Source organism: Clytia hemisphaerica, unplaced genomic scaffold (genome assembly GCF_902728285.1).
Source record: "Clytia hemisphaerica strain Z4C2 unplaced genomic scaffold, Clytia hemisphaerica genome assembly, whole genome shotgun sequence".
Taxonomy (NCBI): domain Eukaryota; kingdom Metazoa; phylum Cnidaria; class Hydrozoa; order Leptothecata; family Clytiidae; genus Clytia; species Clytia hemisphaerica.
The window spans coordinates 400050-422989 of NW_027103603.1; the positions used below are offsets into that span (position 1 = coordinate 400050).

The window sequence follows — 22940 nt, forward strand, 5'->3', positions numbered from 1 at the left end:
TTTCTTGGAAAATTGCAAAAATTTTCACCCTTACGGGCGAGAAATTTTTAAAAAGTGCACTGTAAGGGTATGATTTTTCATGGAAATTCACTGCACTCTAAAGGTCCGATTTTAGAAGCAAAATTTTGAAGAAAATCTTTTTAGAAAGGGGAAAGAGGAAAGTTTTCATTCAAATGATAGCACGTTCATCTCTTTACATACATAGGACGGTACCCCTTTTGTATCCTGGTTTTAGTGGGGTTTTAGTAGACTCGCTTTTTAAAAAATATATGTATTGAAATTGTGTTAAGTTTTATTTTTTTTATCTCAATATGGTGTTTTTCAAAATACTGTTGGGGCGAACGGTCAGGGAAAAAGGCCCAATATTCTGCTCTGGTCAGGGAAAAAGGCACCTTGGTCAATCTAAAAGTCATGGAAAAAGGTCTTTTTTTTTGGAAAAAGTCAGGGAAAAATATTTTTCTTAAGTGCTGGGAACCCTGTCATTTCTTTCTTTCCTTTTTCTTTCTGATAACTTCAAATCTCCCTCGGACTGTCTCAAGTGTGGTTAGCTCAAGTGGTTAGAGCATCCTGTCTCATAAGCATGGGTTTCCAAGTTCGATCCCTCTGGGTGTCAAATTTTTCAACTCTTCAAATTTCTTATTTTAATTCTCTTTCTATTAAAATGAAGGTCAATCAAACAAGTAACTAGCATATACCGGGTGCGCCACAAAAAAGTTTCCCTCTTTGAAACTGATTTGCTTGAAATATTAAATTTCTAAAAGAACCATGCCTATTCCATTGGAAAGAAGAAATATAAACTTAAATTTTGATGGGTCATTTATCTAATTCGGTTCTTTAGATCAAAAGTTATGCTCAATTGAATAAAAAAGTTACTTTCAGAAAGTGCCCAAAAACGTTACAAATCGACCTATCAAATTTTTTATTTTAAATTTGGCAATCGCAATAGCCTTTACACGATCAAGAGCATTTTTCAGTAATTAAACACATAAATTTTAAAACTGATGGGACGAAAGGGTTTTAAATCTTCATCAAAATCATTTTAATTTACTTTTTACCCGAATTTTTCACAGATTTTTGGTTCTAGACTGGATAAAGTCTATGTAAGGCTGGATGTACCTCGAAACCCATATTTGATGTATTTTTATGAATTTTACCAGATTTTTTGGCTTTTTTCGACGAATTTTCTTCCTTTTAATGTAATTCAACCTTCCTTTATACAACAAAAGGTCATTTAGACAGCTAATTATCATTTTTGGTGGCTGAAGCAAAAAAACTAGTGCATCGTGTAATTATGCTTCTGTTTAATTTGATAGGTCAATTTTTAACGTTTTTAAGCACTTTCAGAAAGTAACTTTTTTATTCACTTGAGCATAACTTTCGATCTAATGTACCGAATTCATTAAATGACCCATCAAAATTTAAGTCTATCCTTCTTCTTTCCAATGGAGTAGGAATGGTTCTTTTAAAATTTTTAGATTTCGAGAAAATTAGTTTTAAAGAGAGAAACTTTTTTGTGGCGCACCCGGTATTACCTCCGCTCTCTGTGTAAAGTTTAGATAAGCTATGATAGCATCACTTAATAAGAACTCTTTTAAGTTTTTTTTTTCTTCAATCTTTTTTTTACATAGTGTCCTCCAGGGTTTGTTCCCCCCACCAAATTCTTGATTTTTTTAAATCTCCCCCCTCTTTTTTCCCCCCTGTGACCTTTCGGTTTTTTAGTTTCCCCCCTCTTTTTTACTTTCCCCCCAGAAAATTCTGAAAATATCAGTTCCCCCCATATAACGATATAGATTTCTCAAATTTCAACCTGACACAAACGTAAAATCTTGCTGCAAAAGGAATACTAGACAAAATAGATGGAAAATTGGTTAATTTTTCAATCATGATCTAATCACATGATATCATGTGGAATGACCTTGGTTGCTGAGATAAAGTTGAAGTGATTTCACACTTCCCCCCACCAAATTTGCCAACTATCGATGTTTTCCCCCCTCTTTTTTTCCCCCCTTTACTATTCAAATTTTCATTTTCCCCCCTCACCCATTCTAAATTGGAAAATTGGTTTCCCCCCCTTTATAAAGGGGGGGGGGACACTATGTTTTACACTATGTTTTACCACAAGCGATTATTGTAAGGTTGATTCTAAAAAAGAATAGTCGTTTCTTTAGACCACTCACTACGTTATTTAGTAGTATCAATGTTTTTATAGTACATTATCTTATAGAGAAATAGCTACTTTTTTTCAAATATAGCTATCTATTCTAGAATTGATAGTTTCAACTTCTCAACATATCGCACTCTTTGATCTATTGTTTTTATAATTGGTTACAAAGGAGTGCCGCTCAGACATTTCTTTCCTTCATTCGTCTCTTATATCGCCATGGAAACGAACAATTAACCCAATTAGTTTTTTCTTCTCCTCTCTTATCATCACGTTAACAAAAGAGATAATTGTCTCTTTAATAGGAGAAGGATCTTTTATTTTTTAAAGAGACGACTTAATAGAATACTCTCTGTACTAGCTGGTAATTATGTTGCTCTGACAACCCCATTGTTTTTTGATTTAAAAGAACGGCTTAATAAATAAGCATTCTCTGTTAATAAGAAATACATTGCTTTTAAAGAGTTATAACATTTTAATGTTTTGTTTAGAATAAAAAGCTGTTTTTATAGATAATGATACAAAGAGGGTGTGGTGGTCAACTCCGACAATATTAACGGGGGTGATGATGAGAATTACACATGACAACTTCGATACCAGCAGGGAAAGTATTTTAATTACCAACAGATAAAGTAGCTCTTCGAATGTCCCTTTTTTGAATTTAACCCCCTGAAAAATGGCGAATTTTCCTAGATTGCATGAATGTGTGAATTGCGAAAAAAAACTAGGGCGAATGTCTGAAAATTGGTCCTCTGCGTGATGCGTGAAATGCAAATACTGTTGGCGTAATTGCGTGAAATGACGATTTTTCCCCGATTTCGTGTATACATGAATTGCAAAAAAAGCGTGAATGCGTGAATATTGGTTAACTGGGGGCCTGTTAAAAAAAGACATTCTTATGTTTTGGATTTATTTTAGAATGATCTTCAAGATTCTTCTGAAATTTGTCAAATTTAGGCCCAAATTTATCATATCTCTGGATAGAAATAAGGTATTGACTTGAAATTTAAACCAGCGACAAGTAGTGATGATAGAAGCTTAATGTCAAATTCTCAGTGAAATTGGACAGGTGGTTTTCCAGAAAGTGAGCATTTTGGGTAAAATACTGAATGGTCCATGAAATACGGCCAACGTAACCGATTGGCTTGAAATTTTGTATATCGTCTGGTCAAGACCTATCATAGGTTAAAATTTCAAGTCAAAAGCTTTAGTAGCTCTTTTATTCTGGAAGGGGGTCAACGTGTATATCACAGACCGGTCAGTAAAGTACCAAATACCCATGGGACCAAACTTTTTTCGTAAGTAAATGTTTTTATTCGACAAATCAGCTATCAGAAACAAGTTTAACCCGAAATAACCCAATTTGTGATCTTAACAAATTTGACATTCTGGTCTGTACAGTAGCAACAAAACAGGTGACCGACCTAAAATATTGATATTTATAATATTATTTATATATGATGTTTTCCAGGATATTTTGTGTCTTTCGGGTTTTTTCATATGTATTACTGCTGGGTGAGTGTGTTTTTTCTAAGAAGACCCTTCGGGTTGGTCTAAAAAGCAGGGTAGCCAATGGGGTAGCCAATTGGGCTAGGTTATGGGGTACCTCTTTTTGCCTAAACTTTTGAAATCTGAAACCTGTTTTCATGTGGAAATACCATTACAACATCTTGTTAATGATTCCATGTAATAAAATTTAAGATTCCTTTCGAACTTCAGCCACAATAGCCTTTTTTCCGAAGGTACTGAACTTTGTTACTTCTCAAGAGACCTGGCGCCATTTTGTCTTCCTTCTTGACTTTGTTTGAAAATTTACAGACCTGAATAAAAAATATATACAAAACAGTTTTTAATATTTTACATTTAGATTTTATTTATGTTTTTAATTGTTATTTCTGTGAAGCTATAATTTGATGATAATAGCTTTGGAATCGCCTTTGGGCCATATGATCTCTAATCTTGTCATATCTTAACAATCCTTTGTTATTGAATCTATTGTTTAATTTAAATCATATTTAGATGTTTCAAACAATTATTTCCTTTTAAAATTTTTAAATATGGCAGCTTATAATAGGTACAGAAAGTCTTTTCAAATAGCTCTATTATAATGAAGCTCTATTTCTTACTCCTCGTGCATTAACACGTGGTAATTTATATCTGTGTTTATCTTTGGAATCATACATGATCAATCTAAGTATCAATCAGATTCATGCTCCCTGGTCAGTAAAATGCGGTTCTATGCATTCATTTTCGGTATTTCTATTCTGGTCTGTAAAATATTTAGGTACCCCATAACCTAGCCCAATTGGCTACCCCAATTGGCTACCCTGCTTTTTAGACCAACCCAGACCCTTCTCCATTGAGGCTTTCATCAAAAGAATGGTCAACGCGCAACCTTTTTGTTCTAAAAAAAGTTATACTTTCGGCACATTAACGGTTGTATGTAAATATACAAGAGACCGCCCATCATCGTTTTTAGAGGTAAACAAGTGCATGATATGCAGCAAGTAAAGATACGGGACATAAATTCAACGGGGTCAGATGAAAAGATAACAGCGAAGAAGAGCTATTCGTAACGCAGAGTTAGACTTGATGAACAATTGGACAAAAAATGAACATTTTACGATATTTTATAAGAACATACAGTTATTTTTATACCATTACAATACCCCTCGTTTTAGTAACAGTGACTTCTTATAAAAGGGAAAATTACGTGTGAGAACATTTTATAAAATCTCTTAACGGGTCAAAATATCTAACGAGTGTAGCAGGTGCTTAAATACACGTGGATGCATTTGGGTTATTATTGTGTTTCCGTATATGGGAAATCATGCAAAAGTGTTTTGGCTTTTTTGGTACAAATGAAAAGAAAATCACGGTCAAAAGAAAAGACACTCCAATGGAGTGTTTTGAAAAATACTGCAGGTAAAAAGAATTTCCAATCTAGAATCATTCGCAAAATGGATACGCTCGTGATAACATATAAGTTGCAGTATGCATACAAACATATTCCAAAGATACAAAGGTTTCGTTCTTTTATCGAGGAAATCGTTATAGGGATCGAAAACCGTGTTTTTGAGCTACATGAGGAAAGTAAACTTTTTCCTGATGAAGCAGTGATGAAAATTTTGGATAGCTTGTGTGTGTCTGTATATGATATCTCGGCTAATCTGAAAAGATCAAACCCCAATGAAAAATTGATAGAATTTGAGTACGAAACGATTCTATTCTCACTGCTCAACATTCGAAAGTACTATCGAAATTTCAACTTACCTGTACCCCTTTTGGAAAATTAAATTGTATATAGTGTAAAAATATTCTTTTGTTTGGTTTGACTTCTGCGTTTTAGTAGAGGTCTCTATTACCTTGTGTTTGCCCAGGTTTAAGCGGTAAACAAAACTTAGCACTTATTTTTAACAAGGGTTAGTGAAAAAACTGGCCTACCTTTGTGGGCTCGTCATATGGCCTACTATGTTCACTACATGGGAACCCACTTACGATTTTTACTGAACTCGAAAGTCACCACCCTCACCTACGGATACGCCCCGTAACGGAGTGTTGTCTCTCCACAAAGCTCGCCAGTCGGCCATAATTTATAATTTTGAAAAACGAAAATATTTTAGACTTTTTTTACTAGGGTCACGTAAATTTACGGAACTTTTAAAATTTTTAAAAGCACCACCACACAATTCTTCATGTATGTAATGCGAAGATTCTTTCTGAGTTTAGCAAAATATTTCAATATGGAAGTGTTAGTTGACTTCCAGGCTATAGCCTTTCTAATTGAATACAAAAAATCAAAAAATTAACGAAAGAAAATATTTTTGCGAACGACAACTGGCGTCTTTCCCTTCCCTTCTCTTCTTTTCTATTTCCGTTGAGAATGTTATTTGGACGTTGAAACAACGTTGTGTGCCAGCTGGGATACACATGAAATAACTATTGATCTTTTTGAGGGGCCAAGATTTACTAAAATAGATTTTCAGGTGTTAAACTGATAAGTTTGTTCGTTTAATCTCACGTCACTTCCCTTTTGTATACTTTTTTTTTGGCTTACTTTGGGCATCGATAATGAATGTTTAATTTAAAATTATATTTTTCTTGACAGGTTTTGTTTAATATACCAATTTAGAAACAATATGTTTACTATTCATATTTTTTGTTCATTCCACCTGTTTATACACGTGACTAGAATTGTATAAAAGCTCGTTTTTTAAAACTAATGCTTCATTATTCCGTGTTCATAAGCAAAGATGGCCGAATTAATGAATCAATTCGTTTGGATATTGGAAACGAACACGGAATACAATACTTCACAAGAATTATAGTGGAGATGACTCGCGTTGAAACCACCGTCACAGTCACAGCGTACGTCTACTTAATGCGAAGAATGCTAGATGGCGAAGTTCTATATATCAGCTGCATCGATCAATTTGATATCGAATTTGAGCAAGAAGTCGACGTTGTGAGCTGATTGTGAACTGGATATATAAACGGCTATTTTTATAGCCACAAATCTATTAAAAAACAATCTGTAAAATATTTATCTTTCAAAATAGAATTGTTCTCCCTCGCTCTCCCCCTTTCACAAAACGTTTTATTGAAAGCATTTTCGTACATTGGATCGAGAGTCCGTAATTCAGCCCTTCAGTATGATTTTTATTGACGTAGTTCCTCGTGCATTTGTGCGGTTTGTGTACTCTAAAGTACCTGTTATCACAAGGTAATGCTAAAAATCTCCGAAAATTTATTTGTCTCGTTTTTCTCATAGTTCATTCAAAGAGAAAATGAACACAATTTTTTATAAGCAATCTCTGGCATTGCTGAGAAGTTAAAAATCTAGTTTCTTGCTTAAAGCTTTTGAAGGAAAAAATCAAATTTTTAAAAAGTTTTGATTGTAGCTAAAAATACCTCAATTTAGCCGTTAAAACACACTTTGATACCAGCTAATCAAAAAAATATCAACTTTTTGTAAAAATTTATTTCTTATGAATGATTACTTAACCTCGTTGCCTTTTTGAGCCATTTCGAGGCCTTGGATCGAATTATAATATAAAATTCCCAAAATACCTCAAAAGTCCCAAAATTTCAAGAAATCTCAATAAAACCCCAAAAAATTCAAAAAATTCAAATAAATCCCAACGAATCCTAAAAGTCCTACCAATCCCTGAAAATCCCAAAAAAAACTCAAAAATCTTTCGCTCTTGTATACATGTTTTTTGAAGTGATTTACCTCTCAGGTGTAATTTGCTTTAATGAATGATAAATATTACAAAAATTCCAACTTCTTTCAACTTGTGGGTTTTATCTTATTCACAACAACTGAGATCCACCCCTGGGTTTTGTTCTTCTATATGACTGCTCAGTAATAGAAAAATCATTAAATGATCGTTCTAAAAGTAATCACTCATACGACTTTTAAATTCAGATTTTTTAGAAAATTATCTTAAAAGGTTGCTGGGAGCACGAGTTTTGATGCTTTGATAAATTTAGAATCTCTTTCCGTTTTTCGAAAAAATGGTATCCGTTAAGAATATCTATAATAGGTTTGGCAACCGAAAAGTCACTAAAAAGCTGTAGAGTATAAGAAAGATTTTCGTATTTATGCATATTCACCGGTGGGCTGAGGATAAAGCATCCCCCCCCCCCCAATAAAAAAGTTGGAATATTAAAGGGATTTTTTCCTACTACACTGTTCTTTTGGTCTCCATTTCAAATTTGAGTGACGTTTTCGAAATGTGCTCTGAATAATTTGCGAAATTGAACGCTTTATTTTTATCCTTTTTCTACATCATAATTTGCAATTAGTCAAATAGTTTTTGTCTCAATCAATAAAACATCGAAAACATCTGTTTAATTTTTGCTACAAAAAGAAAATGAAAAATGATAAGATTAAGTCAAAGTACTAGTTGCACCAATTAATGCAATCCCTTATTATTCCAGCGGTTGGGAGCAGTGACTGCTGACCTATGAAACTAAGGGTCTAATTTTCGACAGTTTTAAAATAACTCTCATTTGAATTTTTGATCAAAACACATGCTTGTTAATTTACAAAAAGATCTGAAAGTTTATATTTTCACATCTTTCAAAATTCGAAAAATTCAAAGTTTTTCTAACAAAAAAGGTTGAATAAAATATATTCAAATAAAAAGTGTTTCTTTCCTGTTATTATTCCTTATATGGAAGTAATTGCTCTCCTTAAGACTTTATTTTGAACTATCTTTGCTATGACGTAAATCGCTTATTAGATTTGTTTATTATTTTCAACAAAAGAGAGCGTTGTTTAAAAACGATTAAACTTTTAACACTGTGACGTCATTAGTGGATCGTGTTAAAATTATCTTTTTCTTTGCTTTTTCTCTGAACTGTTTTTGCACCTCGTGGCTCCACACCTCAGTTTCGAAATTAAAAAACAAATATCACAGCTAGTCTGGATACTAAATTGAATTTTTCTTTTGTAGGAGCCAATCAGAAGCCAGAATGAGATTATATGGACAATACTAACAATGCTTTAAACCAAAGCCTTTTGTTTTTTACCACAGAGGTTTGGAAAGGAACTTGCTCACGTATTTAAACAGAAAATGACATTTTTGGTCAAACACTTCTCATCACCATTGCATACGATACGATTCAAAAGCACGTACACTCTTCATTATTCTCACACTGTCGATTCTTCATTTAATTTAATTGCTTCATCATGGAAATCGATATGGTACGTAAATTACTTTTATTAGAAATTCGACATTCGTTTTTGAGGGATTTTTTGGGTCTTTTAAGGGCTCTGACCATAGTGAATTTTTCATAATTGCCGTGTTTAAAATGTGTTTTCTGACTGATGTAACCAACAAAACTATGACATGTTATACATTTTCAGTTAGACAAACTATTCCTGAATCTGAAAATTCAAAAATTGCATTGAAAAAGTTTGATGAAGAAGAAAATGAAGACTTTTGCGAGGAAGAGTATTTCAACTTTGAAGAGCTTAGTTTCGGCGATGAAAAAACATTTTGAAAAAACTTTCGTAGTAGATGGTGTATCTTTTATCGAACAATAAAAATTTTTGCGGAAAATTTTTGTAAATGCTTCTTTGTCTCGAAATCTTCAAAATAGTGGTTTTTCTTCAATTTTTCATCTTGATTATGCTTAAAAAAACAGTCATAACTGTTGACACATCTTTTTAGAAAAATTTTCCGCAAAATTTAGAAAAGTTCAATTCTTTGCGGACATTTTGAAAAGAGTTCGAAACAAAATAGTTAATTACCCATTAAAACTTAGCACTTTTTATAAAAGAAGATGATGCAACATATTATTAACGTCTTTTTAAAGTTCATAACGTCATTTTTGCAATTAAATTCTTAATTACTCTTAAGAGATTTGATTAAAAAGCAATTTATAAACGCAATTCTTTGTTAAAAGTGTTAAAGAATCTAAAACATAACTTTTACGTTCAGATACTAAAATTAATTTTCTGACTATGGTCAGAGCCCTTAAAAGTCCTTCGAGGCGCTTCTTATTCTACACTCTTCTGCGTTGATTGCATCGAAATTTTAATGTGTGAAATTAGAGATTTTATTTGTTTTTATTCTTTTATAGGGCGAACACGCATCTATTCTTTACGGAACTCATTACCCGAATAAAATCTTTGTCGGATGCCTTCCCGCAAGAGTAAGTCAAATAATGCATATTTTTTCTTCCTCTCACATTCAGCACCAGACTACCTTATCATACTGAAGCTTTTTTTATGAAATTAAAATTTGAGATACCGTTTTCTATTAGGGAAGGATAAATTTTATTTTGTGTAGCAAAACACTGTTTTTGAGCCTCTAGATGGGTTTGTTTTGAAGGCTTCGAAAGTGTTTCAATTAGTGATGTTTGTCTGGTTTGTAAACTTTTTATTTATTCTTTAGATAACAGCTGCTTCTCTCGGCGAATATTTTGGCTGTTTTGGCGAGGTCATCGAGGCAAAGGTCGTATTAGACGATGCCAAGAAATCGAAACGTTTTGGGTTCGTGTCTTTCTCCCGTGCTACCGATGCCAAAACTGTTTTATCGGCTGGAGATTTTTACATGCTGGGAAAACGCATCGTTGTTGGACCTGCTGTAAAAAGAGAGGTTGCTATGATTTTTGCTTCGTTGATCTTTCAAATACACTTGAAAAGTCATAAGGGGTAAATTACTCTGTTAAAGGCCCTTTACGCTATGTTATGTCAACTAGTATAGTTCTCCTCCATGTTTGCCCTTTGCATCTGAGTTTGGCTGTAACCAAAACTTCAACATCAACCGATTTTTTTATAAGAGTATCTAAAATTTCTATGACTATAATAATGATGATGACTATAATTTAAAACTTTTTCTTTTATGTTATTCAGTTCAAGGAGCGTGTAGCAGACGAGAGTGTAAAGATCGTGATGGCACAGGAAGCGGTCATCGAACACGAAATGAGAAGGAGCAATGAACACCGACAAAGCAACGACGTTTATAATCCACCAAGGCGTTTTATTTACCGCCCGTTGAAACAAGAAAAAGATGATGATAACATGGAGACCAAAACCTTGACAGACTACCAGCAAGATGACGTGAAACCACCTATTGCTATTGCTCTTCCAACCCCGCCTCAACAAACATCTCAACGCCCTCTCCCATCGAATAATGGTGCATTTTACTATCCACAGCAGCCACGGCATCAACAACCATTGTTTTTTGATCCAAATTCCGGATTTTTCTATCATTAAAGTTGTTTTTTTATATTTTTTGTAATTTTGTTGGTTTTTTACAAGGTTTGATTGATGTAGTAGGTGTATTTAAAACTTGTATACGTTTTTAAGTATGTTTGTATGTATATTTTAAGAGTATTTTTATTGTCCTATAGTTCTATATTGTCCTGTAAATTGTTTAGTCTTACCACGCCCATTTATGTAAATTTACTGACTTTGTAGGAATATTTTTATTGATTGATGCAACATACACGTTTTTTACAAGAACAAATCAAACAAACACAAGGCTTCAATTGTCAAAATATTTTAATATAAGTTAAGAACATATTTTAAGGCTTCACAGAAAATTGAATAAAAATACTCAAAAAATGGTGAAAATAAGAACATCAAGGCTTCAAAAATGTAGGATGTCCTTATAAGAAAACGTGTACATTTATTGACACATTGCATATATTTTATTTTTGTTGTACTTTGTAAATTGTTTAGTCTTACCACGCCCATTTATGTAGATTTATTGATTTTATAGGAAATATATTTTTTATTGATTGATGCAACGAACATTTTATTTTTACCCATTTATCTAGGCTTATTTTTTCAAATAAAAACGATAGATTTATTGATTTTATAGGAAATATATTTTTTATTGATTGATGCAACGAACATTTTATTTTTACCCATTTATCTAGGCTTATTTTTTCAAATAAAAACGATAGATTTATTGATTTTATAGGAAATATATTTTTTATTGATTGATGCAACGAACATTTTATTTTTACCCATTTATCTAGGCTTATTTTTTCAAATAAAAACGATAGATTTATTGATTTTATAGGAAATATATTTTTTATTGATTGATGCAACGAACATTTTATTTTTACCCATTTATCTAGGCTTATTTTTTCAAATAAAAACGATAGATTTATTGATGTTATAGGAAATATATTTTTTATTTATTGATGCAACGAACATTTTATTTTTACCCATTTATCTAGGTTTATTTTTTCAAATAAAAACGATATATTTCATAAAATAATAGTGTCGATATGCATAATCAATTCACGGTGACCATGGCAATGTCTCCTTCTAATCAATTTGTTAAAATGCAAAATTCTCTGCAAGCAAAATTCCTTTCTTGACAGTTTCGAACGATTAAATCGTTAATCTTTCTTTAATTCGAACTTAAAAAAGCAGTCCATCTTAATACCACTCAATAAGTTATTTCTGAAAATGGTCCATAGTGAAAGGGACCACAAAATTTGATCTAATTAGAGAAAGTTTCGAATAGCGGAGTGTCGAGTTAGAGAGATTCTACTGTAATTGCAAAGAAACCTTACAACGATCAACTGTAAAGGTTTGACTTTAAAAACTAATTTTTTCAAGGCTCTTGCCGTCATTTAAAGATCCCTTACTCCCATCCCTTCCCTGGGATTGATTAAAATCTTCTTCTTTGGGGGTAAGCGAGGGGATGGAGGCACACAATAGTTTTTAAGCTTTTCTGATCCGAAAATTTTAGCCATTTTAGCCAAACACTTATTCCTATTAATAATTCTACTATTAATTTTGACGAAGAAAACTTTCGGGATGCACTCAAATATTTTGGATCATCTCAGTAGAAATTTTGAATAGGTATTTGGTCGAAAATTTCCAAACAATCCAAAGTTCTCAAATAAAACAGGAAATGAAATCATAGAGCTTTTCAAGAATTTCATTAAATATTTTTGCTTAAAAATCTAGACATGTAAAAAATTAGTGGCCTAATAATATTAAAGTTGTTACAATCACTCATCTAATGGGAAATAAAAACATGTTCCTTCATTTACTTTGATTTTGAACAAACACCTAATGACGTAGTGCAAGAGATGAAATTACTAAAAAAGTATCGTAAAACTTTCAAAAGACCCCGCAAAAAAATCAAAAGCAAAAATGGAAAACATTACAAAAAACACACTCAAAATTAGTTAACATTGGCGAGTTAGTTTAGTGGAGCAATTGTCATAGGTAAAACCTCTGGCGCAAAATTCACAAAACAAGTAATTACTTTCCCTAGAAAAACAAAAAAATAAATAAAATTTAAGTTTTAACTTTTTGCTTCTTTTCCCTAGGTTTTGTTGGTGGCTTATCCCCAGTCTTTCTTCTATCAAGGTAAACCTGAAAAGAGAATAATGAAAGTTGATTAAATGTTTATTTATTTATAATCATTAAAGGATTTGCTCACTTTAGATTTTGTTAAATTTCTTTCATAATTCATTACCCCTTCGATTTCCTTACAAGATTCAAGGTATATTGAACTTTTTTGCAACTTAATACTTCTCATTTTTAATTTTAAAGAAGGCAGTTCAGCATAATCAAGCCAAAAAATAAGCATGCCACCAAAAATGAAGAACATAAGTTTAATACCTTTGAAATTTTTTTGTTGTGTTTTTCCATTAATTGGCTGAATCGAGCCTCTTCATCCAAATTTCTTTTTCTCTCCTTCGGGGATTGCGTCCCAAGTTCAGACAAGCTACAGGGCCCTTTTGATTTCGATAGGTCGAGTGATGGGTGCTGGTACATTTTCTCCTTCTGAATCGATTTCTCCACAAAGCGAGTCCATTCCTCCCGTTCTTCTTTCGTCATTACTTGCTCCGTTTTCTTACTATTCGCAACGGATTTGATCTTTGCCAGGCATATTTTGGCGAAGCTGGGCGGATTAATTTGGATGGCATTGACTACACCATCCACATCCAGCAGCTCCCCAACTTCACTCCAATCACCTGACGCAGACCATTCTTTGGAACTCATAACAACTTTTTCGTTCTTCCATTCGAAAACAAATGAGAAGAAGAATCATGCAGCAAAAGTAACTTAAGAAGGTTTGTCATAAACCAACTACCTCATAAACATAGCATGGAACTCATAAACATAGCATGCGAGAGGGAAGGAAAAAGATTTGAGAGAGGAAAAATCATACAGCAAAAGTGATTTTTTTAAAAGGTTTTAGAGAGACGAAAAATCTCGCAGCAAAAGTTATTTTTGAGATCAGTTGAGAAAGGCTTGTTTATTGAAGACCAAAGCATATGGCAGTTTATTTGTAGCAAAATTGTGATTTTACTATTCAACCAAAATTTTACTATTCAACGAAATATTTCACTATTTAGTGCCAACGAAAATATTTTAGTACCAACAAAAATATTATGGTTCAACCAAATTTTACTATTCAACGAAATATTTTAGCATTCAAAGAAATATATAACTGTTCAACGAATATTTCATTATTTAGTGCCAACCAAAATATTATGGTTCAACCAAATTTTACTATTCAACGAAATATTTCTATAGTCAAAATTTGTGCCAATGAAAAAATATTCGTTCAACCAAAATTTCTCCATGGAAGAGTAATAAAACGCAGAACACTGTTTCCCAAATCTCTGATTACACGCAATGATCCGCACATGTGAGACGTGAGCAGAACTCCAACCCGAGGACCCGGGGGGGGGGTACTAGGGTTGGCGAATAAAGGGTATGTGCGGACGGGACCTCTGAAAACCGACCCTTAGAGAGACTGATTTTTGCTGAAAAGGTGACCCTTAGAGAGACTTTATTACAATTCAAAATCAAAAAATTTCCTAAAAATCCTGAATTTTCCGACCCTAAGAGAGACTAATTTAAAACTTTCTGATTTTTCCGACCCTTAGAGAGACTATTGAAAGGTGAAAAACCGACCCTTACCGTCCGCACATACTCATCATCCATTTTTGCCTAAGTACCCCCCCCCCCGGCCCGAGGAGTTTCATTCATTTCCAAGAATTTGCTCAGTTGGTGTCCTGTGGTTATGTGATGGTTTTGAGTTACAACTACAAGAGGAAGTCAATTGATGGATTAAAGCAAGATTAATGTTTCATAACTTACTTATATCAGTATGTGAATAAAGCTCTGATTAATTCAAGAAGAAGGTAGGAGAACATTACCTTGCATTACAGTTAACAGACTCGAGATTTGATTGTTCTGTGTTTTATTCTTATTTTGTTGAATGGTAAAATGTTTGTTGAACACTTATATATTTTGTTGAATGGTAAAAAATTTCGTTGAATAGTAAAATTTGGTTAAACCATAATACTAAAAAATAGTAAAATATTTCGTTGAATACAAAAATTTGGTTGAACCATAATATTTTCGTTGGCACTAAATAGTAAAATATTTCGTTGAATACAAAAATTTGGTTGAACCATAATATTTTCGTTGGCACTAAATAGTAAAATATTTCGTTGAATACAAAAATTTGGTTGAACCATAATATTTTCGTTTGCACTAAATAGTGAAATATTTCGTTGAATAGTAAAATTTTGGTTGAATAGTAAAATCGTAATTTTGCTACAAATAAACAACCATAAAAGCATAGTATGAGAGAAAGTAGACAGGAACCCGTCTGCGTATTTTTTTTTTAAATCTGATATTTCGCCATCAGTATATAGAATAAGAAATCATAGCATGGATCTCCAGGCTAGAGAGAAAGAGGAGAGAGAAGATGTGTATCCATTAGAGTAACTTTTTTATAAGAAATTTTGTATACATGTAGCAGTTTGAAAGAGTAAAGGAAAGTTTATCTTTCATCTATTTGGTTCTTATGATTAAAGTAGAAAATGATATTTGATCTTCTTTCAACAAGCAGAAAAAATATTCTAGAATAAATTTTTGCATGTGCGATTGATCGCACGCCTCGCTAGGTTTTCATGATTTATGGCGTGTGATAAATTGCACGCCTAAAAGGCTTTTAGGCGTGTGCGGGGGCGTGCGCGTGCGATCGCACGCCTAATATGCCGAAGCCTGGTCCAAGCAAAACTGCAAAACCTTTTTCATGCCAAAGAGTTATCATCCGTTTCTTCGAAACTCTACCGCTGATCTTTTTCCGTATACCGCCATAATGCCATACCGTCATTTTTCCCCGTCTTTGCTTTCACTGTAGCGGACGATAACATCGTCTACTGTGTACAGTCAAGGACACCTTCAAATTAGCCTATCATAGGCTATTTAGACTATTTTATATAGGCTATTTAGCCGAAAATCGATAAAAACCTTGATTTATGACGAAATATAAATAGTCGCGTCTTCTCTAAGGAATATATGGTTTCTCATTGTCAGAGAAATGTTCATGACAAATTTTGACCTTGGGTCAATTTTGGTTTAGGAAATATTCCACTTTTTGGTACTGCGCATGCGTGCGCATGCGCAGGGTAAGGAAATCGGGCTTTTTAAAAAAAAAATTTTTTTTTAACAAACATGTATTTTTGTACACGGCACTTTATTATCAGAAAATTAGCCTATAATAATCGGTTAGTTAGCCGATGGATAGTAAATTTATTCATATTTCTGTTTCCAAAATTGAACATTATATCAGTTTAAGTGAAAAAGATTCTTTTGGCTTTGGACAATGAAGTAATGGTGAAAAATAGACGCGACTATTTATATTTCGTCAGAAATTGAGGTTTTTATCGATTTTCGGTTAAATAACCTATATAATTTAGTCTAAATATCCTATGATAGGCTAATCAGCCTATAATCGGCTAATATGAAGGTGTCCTTGACTGTGTATGATGCACAGAGTTTACCATCAACAGAGGGCTTCGGATCAATGTTCACTCGTGATGATGATCAATTTTAACCTCTAGAAGTAGAAAACAACAAATTTCTGTTGTGCGAAACAGGACTTAAATCCTTAAACTAACTGAAATTGAATGTCATAAGATTTTTAAAGAAAAACTACCCAAATTTAAAATAAAACGAAATCGAAAATCGTTGCTTATTCTTTTGATTTGAATATAACTCTTAGTCTTATAATATTGATGATGATTTTATTGTTTTTATTAGACATTCTATTAAACATCCAGGCATCTGGCATCTCATATTCAGATTGACATTCAATCAATCTCAGTCTTGATATCACGCAGTATCTCTCTCTCAGCTCTCAGTTACTTGCGAAATCATTTAGCACATTCCGCCCCGACCCGCCCCGCCACGCCGCTGTCACCCGCCCGGGTCAGCGAGCGCTACCAAAAGTATGAGTATCACTGTCAGGTCAGCCAAAACAAAACAAAATGGCGCCGAATTTTAAGTGGTATTTTCATTTTTTTTGGGTATCTGACAACACCAAATGAAGGAATCCCAACAACAGGTAAAGATGAATTGTGAGTGAAGTAAGAGTGTCTTTGTTGTATGGTGGTGGTCAAAACAAGGAAAATTCTAGGATGATTTTTCAATTTTAGATCATCACATCATCACTCTACACTCTCTGTGACGATCTCACTCAATCGAACGGATATCGCCGATCGAACCAAATCGAACGCAATCGACCGATTGAAATTCGATTGTCGAATGCAATCAAATCTCAATCGAATATTACCGCAATTTTCAGATTCGATTGATATTCGATTGCCTTCGACTGATGTTCGATTGCCAGTCAGGCACATCCTGGTAAAAATGAACAGGGTATTTTTCACTTGCGACCATTGGCAAATGAACGGGGTCGAAAACTAAAGTGACGTAATAGCGCCGAATACCCAGTTTAATTGAACCGGGTTGGAAATATTTTGCTTCATTTCAAAGAACTGCATAGATGAAATTTTTTTTCCATGGGTCAATTTTGTCTTTGAAGATTGAAGAAACTTTTAATGAAAAAATAAAGTTCCCAGTTTTCTTCCTTTTTTCCCTTTTTCAGTTTGAAGTTCATTTTTATTCATTTTCACGCTTTTAGCCTGAGACGTCCTATCTCATTTACACTGGGTGACGAATACCCCATGCAAATGCTCACCCCGTTCATTTGCCAGGATGTGCCTCCTGACTGATTGCGTTCGATCGTCGATGATTCATTGACCCCGCCCCGGATGCGGATTGTTCATCGCATAATTTCTACGGGAAATCGAAAGTAATTTCATTCGGCTTGTGATGTTTGAGAGCTTGGACGTTGGGAAGCTGCAAAAATAAAGCCAGGCGATCTCAATCGAACAACAGAATCGGACAATCGAACCAGTCGAACAAAACAACAATCGAACCAATCGAATATTACCCAGAATTTTGACCTTCGATTGAGATTCGATTGCGTTCGACAATCGAATTTCAATCAGTCGATTGCGTTCGATTTGGTTCAACTGGTTCGATCGTCGATTCCGTTCGATTGAGATCGTCTGGCAGTGGTGAAAAAACTTTTCAAATGTTCATTCAATCAAAAGTAGAGCTGCCAGTTGCCAGTCAAAATTTCAAACTCATTTTTCAAATTCAAAACCTATGCCCTTATCATAAGAGAAAAAATGAGGGGTCATTTACCTGGCAAAAGGTTTTAGTTCTTGAAATATATCAATTTGAAATATTCCAGTTTTACAGAGCTCCTTCCTTCGTCGCACGTTGGGCGGTAACAAGACTCCCCAGCTAAATTCCTCATTTTTTTGGCACTCAGTTTGGATTTCGCTCAACCAAATCTCGGCAATGTAGCACGCATGCACGGAAACCAAGAATTGGGGTTTTACCTTGCACGACCTTGAAAATCAGTCAACCAAAACCAGCTTCAAACTTTTGTTTACTACAAATAGGGTGGTCAGAGGAAATTTCAAACTTACTTGCAGAATACCAAACCAAGTTTAATGGAAAGCCATAACCATCAGAAGAAAAATGAGGGGTCATTTACCTCCCAATTCTTTAAAGTTCCAAAGATATTCCATTTTTTTTGAAGTTCAATCAATTTTTCAAGCATTTTCGTGCACGCATCACCCAGCCATTTTGTACCTTCATTACGGCACCAAAAGCGAAAGTGTTTTATGAAAAGCGCGGGAGGTTTGGTGCAAGTTTTATTTTCCGTAGATGTAGCTGAATCGAGTCGTAAGCGGGGGTAATTACACCATAATCTTTCCCTTAGCTGCTTGCCACCGGAAACAGCTTGATCCTTACTTTTTTCACATTTGCAAAGAAAAAACATTGTTCTTTCAAAAGAATTCACGTGCGATAAAAAAATTTGTTTAACGCATTTTAAGTACATAATTTGACTTCCTGAAAAATAGACGTTGCTCCAACCAACGAACGTGGTACGTCTCAAAAGCTAAACTATTGTGGGGAACGATGCAAAAAATTCCAGGTCGATAGCTGTTTTGGGTGGCTAGCGCTTTGGATTTTAGAACCCCCGGATAAAAAATTTTGCTGTGCCGCGAACAAGAAGTTTGAAAAAACTCACCCGTAAGTACTCGTTTTCAACTTTTGAAGGAACATGAAGATATGATGTGCTGATTTTTTCTGCAAAAGAAAGCTGAATAAATTCTCTTCACTTTGGAAAAAATACTTATGTTAAAAGAGGTTTCCTTCCTTGAGATATGTAAGCTTGAATTTTTATTTTTCGAAAATATATGTTTTGTTAATGCCGCACGCGTAAGGCCCGACCTCCCTACTACAAATGATGTGAAAAAGATATTGGAAAACGGTTTTCACATTTGAAAAGAAGCAGCTTTTGGCTTTCAAAAACATCCACGTGTTTAGTTAATAACTTTTAAAGTTTTAAAGAAAATCTGAAAACAAAACTAAAATGTCTCTTTTGACCGGAATCCAGAGGAAATTAACCTGAGCAAAGCGTTGATTGGGGAAAAGCAGTAATCATGTGGCGAAAGTATGGTGAAAAAAGTATGCCACTAGACGAAAGACATCACTCGTAATTGTTATTTATGTAAGGGGTACCTAGAAAATTTTTCAGTGCCGTTTTTGCAGAGACGGAATATGGCAGCAGCACGTGCGTTTGGTTTGGGAACGCAATTTCTCAAAGTTTTTGAAAATGTTATTTTCATTAAAAAGCGCCGGGTTATTTTTTCATGAATCCCTTTAGAAGTTTTGCGGCACATTTTTTTGCTTGAGAGTCAAGTAAACGATATAGCGCTTTCGCAGCATTAATCTTTCATATGCATTTTGGCGGGACGCTAGTGTGACTAACTGAAATTCTGTAAGAAAGTCTAAGTTCTTGAATAGTTTTACTATGTTCTGTGAAAAAATCATAACCATCAGTGAAATACTCGTTCATCTATTTAAGATTGAAGACAAAAATTAGCGAAGAAAAATAAACCTTGAGCACAAAAAATGCTTTTTTAAACACTTTTTTCCACCGAAAAACAAATAACTTTTATAGACTTACCTTCCCCAAACATTGAAGAAGCCTCTACTAATTAAAGTAAATGAGATAAGATAAGATAAAACCTTAAAATCAACGAGAATTTACAAACTTTTGTCCAAAGCAAAAGACTTGCTTTTCTTGCCGCCATCTTGTTTTAGAATAAGAATTATTTTCAGTTCCAGTTCACACGGTCTTTTTTTCATCCAATCAGATCGTGCGATTTCACTTTCACTTTTTTGTGTAGCAATTGTAAATTATTTCACTTCTTGATATTTTGCTCGAATTTTTTAGGATTTTCTTTAACAGTTTGTGTGATTCAATTTATTTCACTGTAACATCACTAATAGCCAAAAAAAGTTTACAATTCTTATCTAAGCTCAGAAGAAAATGGAACTTTTTTTTTTCTTTTTCAGAAAAGATGGATGACAAAGTGAGAGAGGGCCAGAACATTATCAATAAACTTCTTGCAGATATTTCAAGAAACAGGTTTGATGATATGTATCTCCTCTTCTGGAAGCTAGTGAAAATTTTAAAAACACAATTAAAGAAATTAAAGAAATTAGTTGAAAAATGTGTACCAATTCCCGAAAATAACACAGATGAGATGGAGTTTTTATAAGATATTTTAATAATTGGTCATTTGAAGTAATAAAAATGATGCGTTCTTTAGAAAAAGTAACAAAATTGCTGGTTAACAACCAACCAAATCAAATAAGAGCTTGTAAAAACTCCATCTCGTCCCAAATAACTCCTGTGAAAATTAAATTATTTTTGAAAATTGAAAATAATTGTTTCGCAAAAATATGCTTGCAAAACTCAATCCACTTGCGGTACCTAACATCTATCGTCAGCCAACTTCCTTATAAGTGAAAAGATGTGAAAAGTGAAATGCCTCTTATGTAAATTTACAATTTAATAAATAAATGAAAAACTTTAAACTTCTTTGTTATTTAATTTTTCAGAAGCCCAGCAAAATCTAATACTTCAGAAGTCAATGAAGAAGCTCCAAGTAAGGAATCGTTCTTGTAGTTTCGTGTTTTCTTACTATCCCAACAAGATATGAAACTTTTTTCTCATGTCTTTTATGAAAGAGCAAGGTTTTAAGAAATGCTGAAAAAAAGAATGTAATCAATTTTATCTGTAGCTATGATTTTTTAATATATTTTTAGCTTCAAATAATTCATGATATGCACCACTGAAGAGTCTTCTGAGAACTTTTAAAATCTTCAACCCAATACGTCACTTAAACAATTAGAAAAAGTGACGTATTGGGTAGAAAATTTTAAATGTTCTCAGAAGACTCTCCAGTGGTGCATATCATGAATTTGAAATGGTGCTCTAAATACTCACATAGACAGGGGGGTCCATGTACAAAACAGCGGCATGTATCAGTACTTTGTAGCAAATTTCGATTTTAAACACCCACCCACCCCTATAGTACAAAATGTAAAAAATACTATCCAGCAAAGCAAACTCCCAAAACCACCCCAACACCCCCTATATTTTAAAATATACTATCCAGTACTATCCGGCAAACTCGCAAATACACCCTGACACCCCCTGTATAATACAATATACTATCAAGCAAACTACCAAATATACCAAACACCCCCTTACATAGTACAATATACTATCCAGAAAACTACCAAATATACCCCTACACCCCTTCATAAAATAAAAATTTTAAGCCAAAAAACTTGAAACTTTGGGGCAAGTTTTTTATTCTTCCCATAAAAGAATTTTCAACAAATTTTCTCGAAAATTGACAAAAACAATTGAGAATTTAAAAAAATTTTCGACAAAAATCTAAAATAAATCACAATTTGATTTGATTTTGGCTTTTTAGTACACAAATACTAAGCAGAAAATCCAAAATTTGACCCTGACACCCCCTGTATAGTACACGTATACTAAACAGCAAATCAGGAATTTGACCCTGACAACCCCCATGTATAGTTCACAAGTACTAAACAGTTTTGAAAACACCCACCCACCCCATGATACATGCCGCTTTTTTGTACATGGACCCCCCCCCCTGGCATAGATTGTCACGAAAATCTCTCAAAAATGTATATCCCTTAGAGTCGCAAATTATTAAGTTTATGAGTGTGGAAGAGCAGAATATTTTAATCTTAACTTTGATTTCGTTTTTTAAAAGTCTGAAAGTACTTAATGCACTTTAAATGTTCCAAGAACACAGTTTGGACAGCGACTCATAAACATTCAAAAATCTTAGAATGGAGATATAATTTGTGCCTGAAACTCAAACCTAGATTAACGCACCGAATCAAAAGAAAAATTCTTTTTTGTACTAAAATTCTTGCTCCGTGGTACATTTTGTACTAGCTCGTCAATACAACGACTTTGAAGAATTGAGCCCTCACAAAATCGAAGTTGCTGCACGCTTGCTTGGCCTATGGATTTGGAACACCTTGGTTAACTCCCATCTTTCATGTTCTCTCCTTAGGTTTCAACACAAACAGTAACACCAAATACGTCACAAAGTCTTATGACCTTCAAACCAAATCACCAAATCTGGAAGAAAAACCCCTCAAGTCTCAAGAAGATTATTACGAAGAAAGTTACCATCATGAAACTGAAGCAAATACCTCAAGATTACTCAAATGGAAGCTTAATGTATGTTCAAAATGCTATTTTCTATTTATCTGTCAACGTTGCGGTGTATTACACTTTTTTACACTTTTTTTTTTAAGAACCAGTAAAGTTTTTCTGAACCTCGGCTGTTCTTATTTTTTTGGCACTTTGAGCCTGAAATTGTTCTTATCCTGTTCTTACTTATTGGATGTAATTGGGGTATATTAGGCGTTATACCCAATTTTTACTTCTTTGACCCCTAAATTGCTTGAAATTGAGTAAATTTTGGCTCAGCAATGTTCTTAAATTATTCTAATTTTTGCCGATTTTGAGCCTTATTGTTCTTATAAAAAATA

The 22940-nt window shown here is 33.6% G+C and overlaps 1 protein-coding gene across 1 annotated transcript; it reads left to right on the top strand.

The window, feature by feature from the left end:
• The first annotated feature begins 8491 nt into the window (after window positions 1-8491).
• On the top strand, window positions 8492-11885 carry LOC136802054 (uncharacterized). Its single transcript, XM_067058763.1, has 4 exons — window positions 8492-8873; window positions 9755-9826; window positions 10069-10272; window positions 10530-11885. Exons 1-4 carry the CDS (start codon window positions 8859-8861, stop codon window positions 10890-10892), a joined length of 654 nt encoding a protein of 217 aa, XP_066914864.1. The 5' UTR covers window positions 8492-8858; the 3' UTR covers window positions 10893-11885.
• Window positions 11886-22940: the final 11055 nt, after the last annotated feature.

What these genes read in the sequence shown, in the direction of transcription:
- LOC136802054 (XM_067058763.1), top strand. An exon ending in TCGGATGCCTTCCCGCAAGA is followed by an intron (nt 9,827 to 10,068) that starts GTAAGTCAAATA and finishes TTTATTCTTTAG; the next exon opens with ATAACAGCTGCTTCTCTCGG. An exon ending in GACCTGCTGTAAAAAGAGAG is followed by an intron (nt 10,273 to 10,529) that starts GTTGCTATGATT and finishes TATGTTATTCAG; the next exon opens with TTCAAGGAGCGTGTAGCAGA.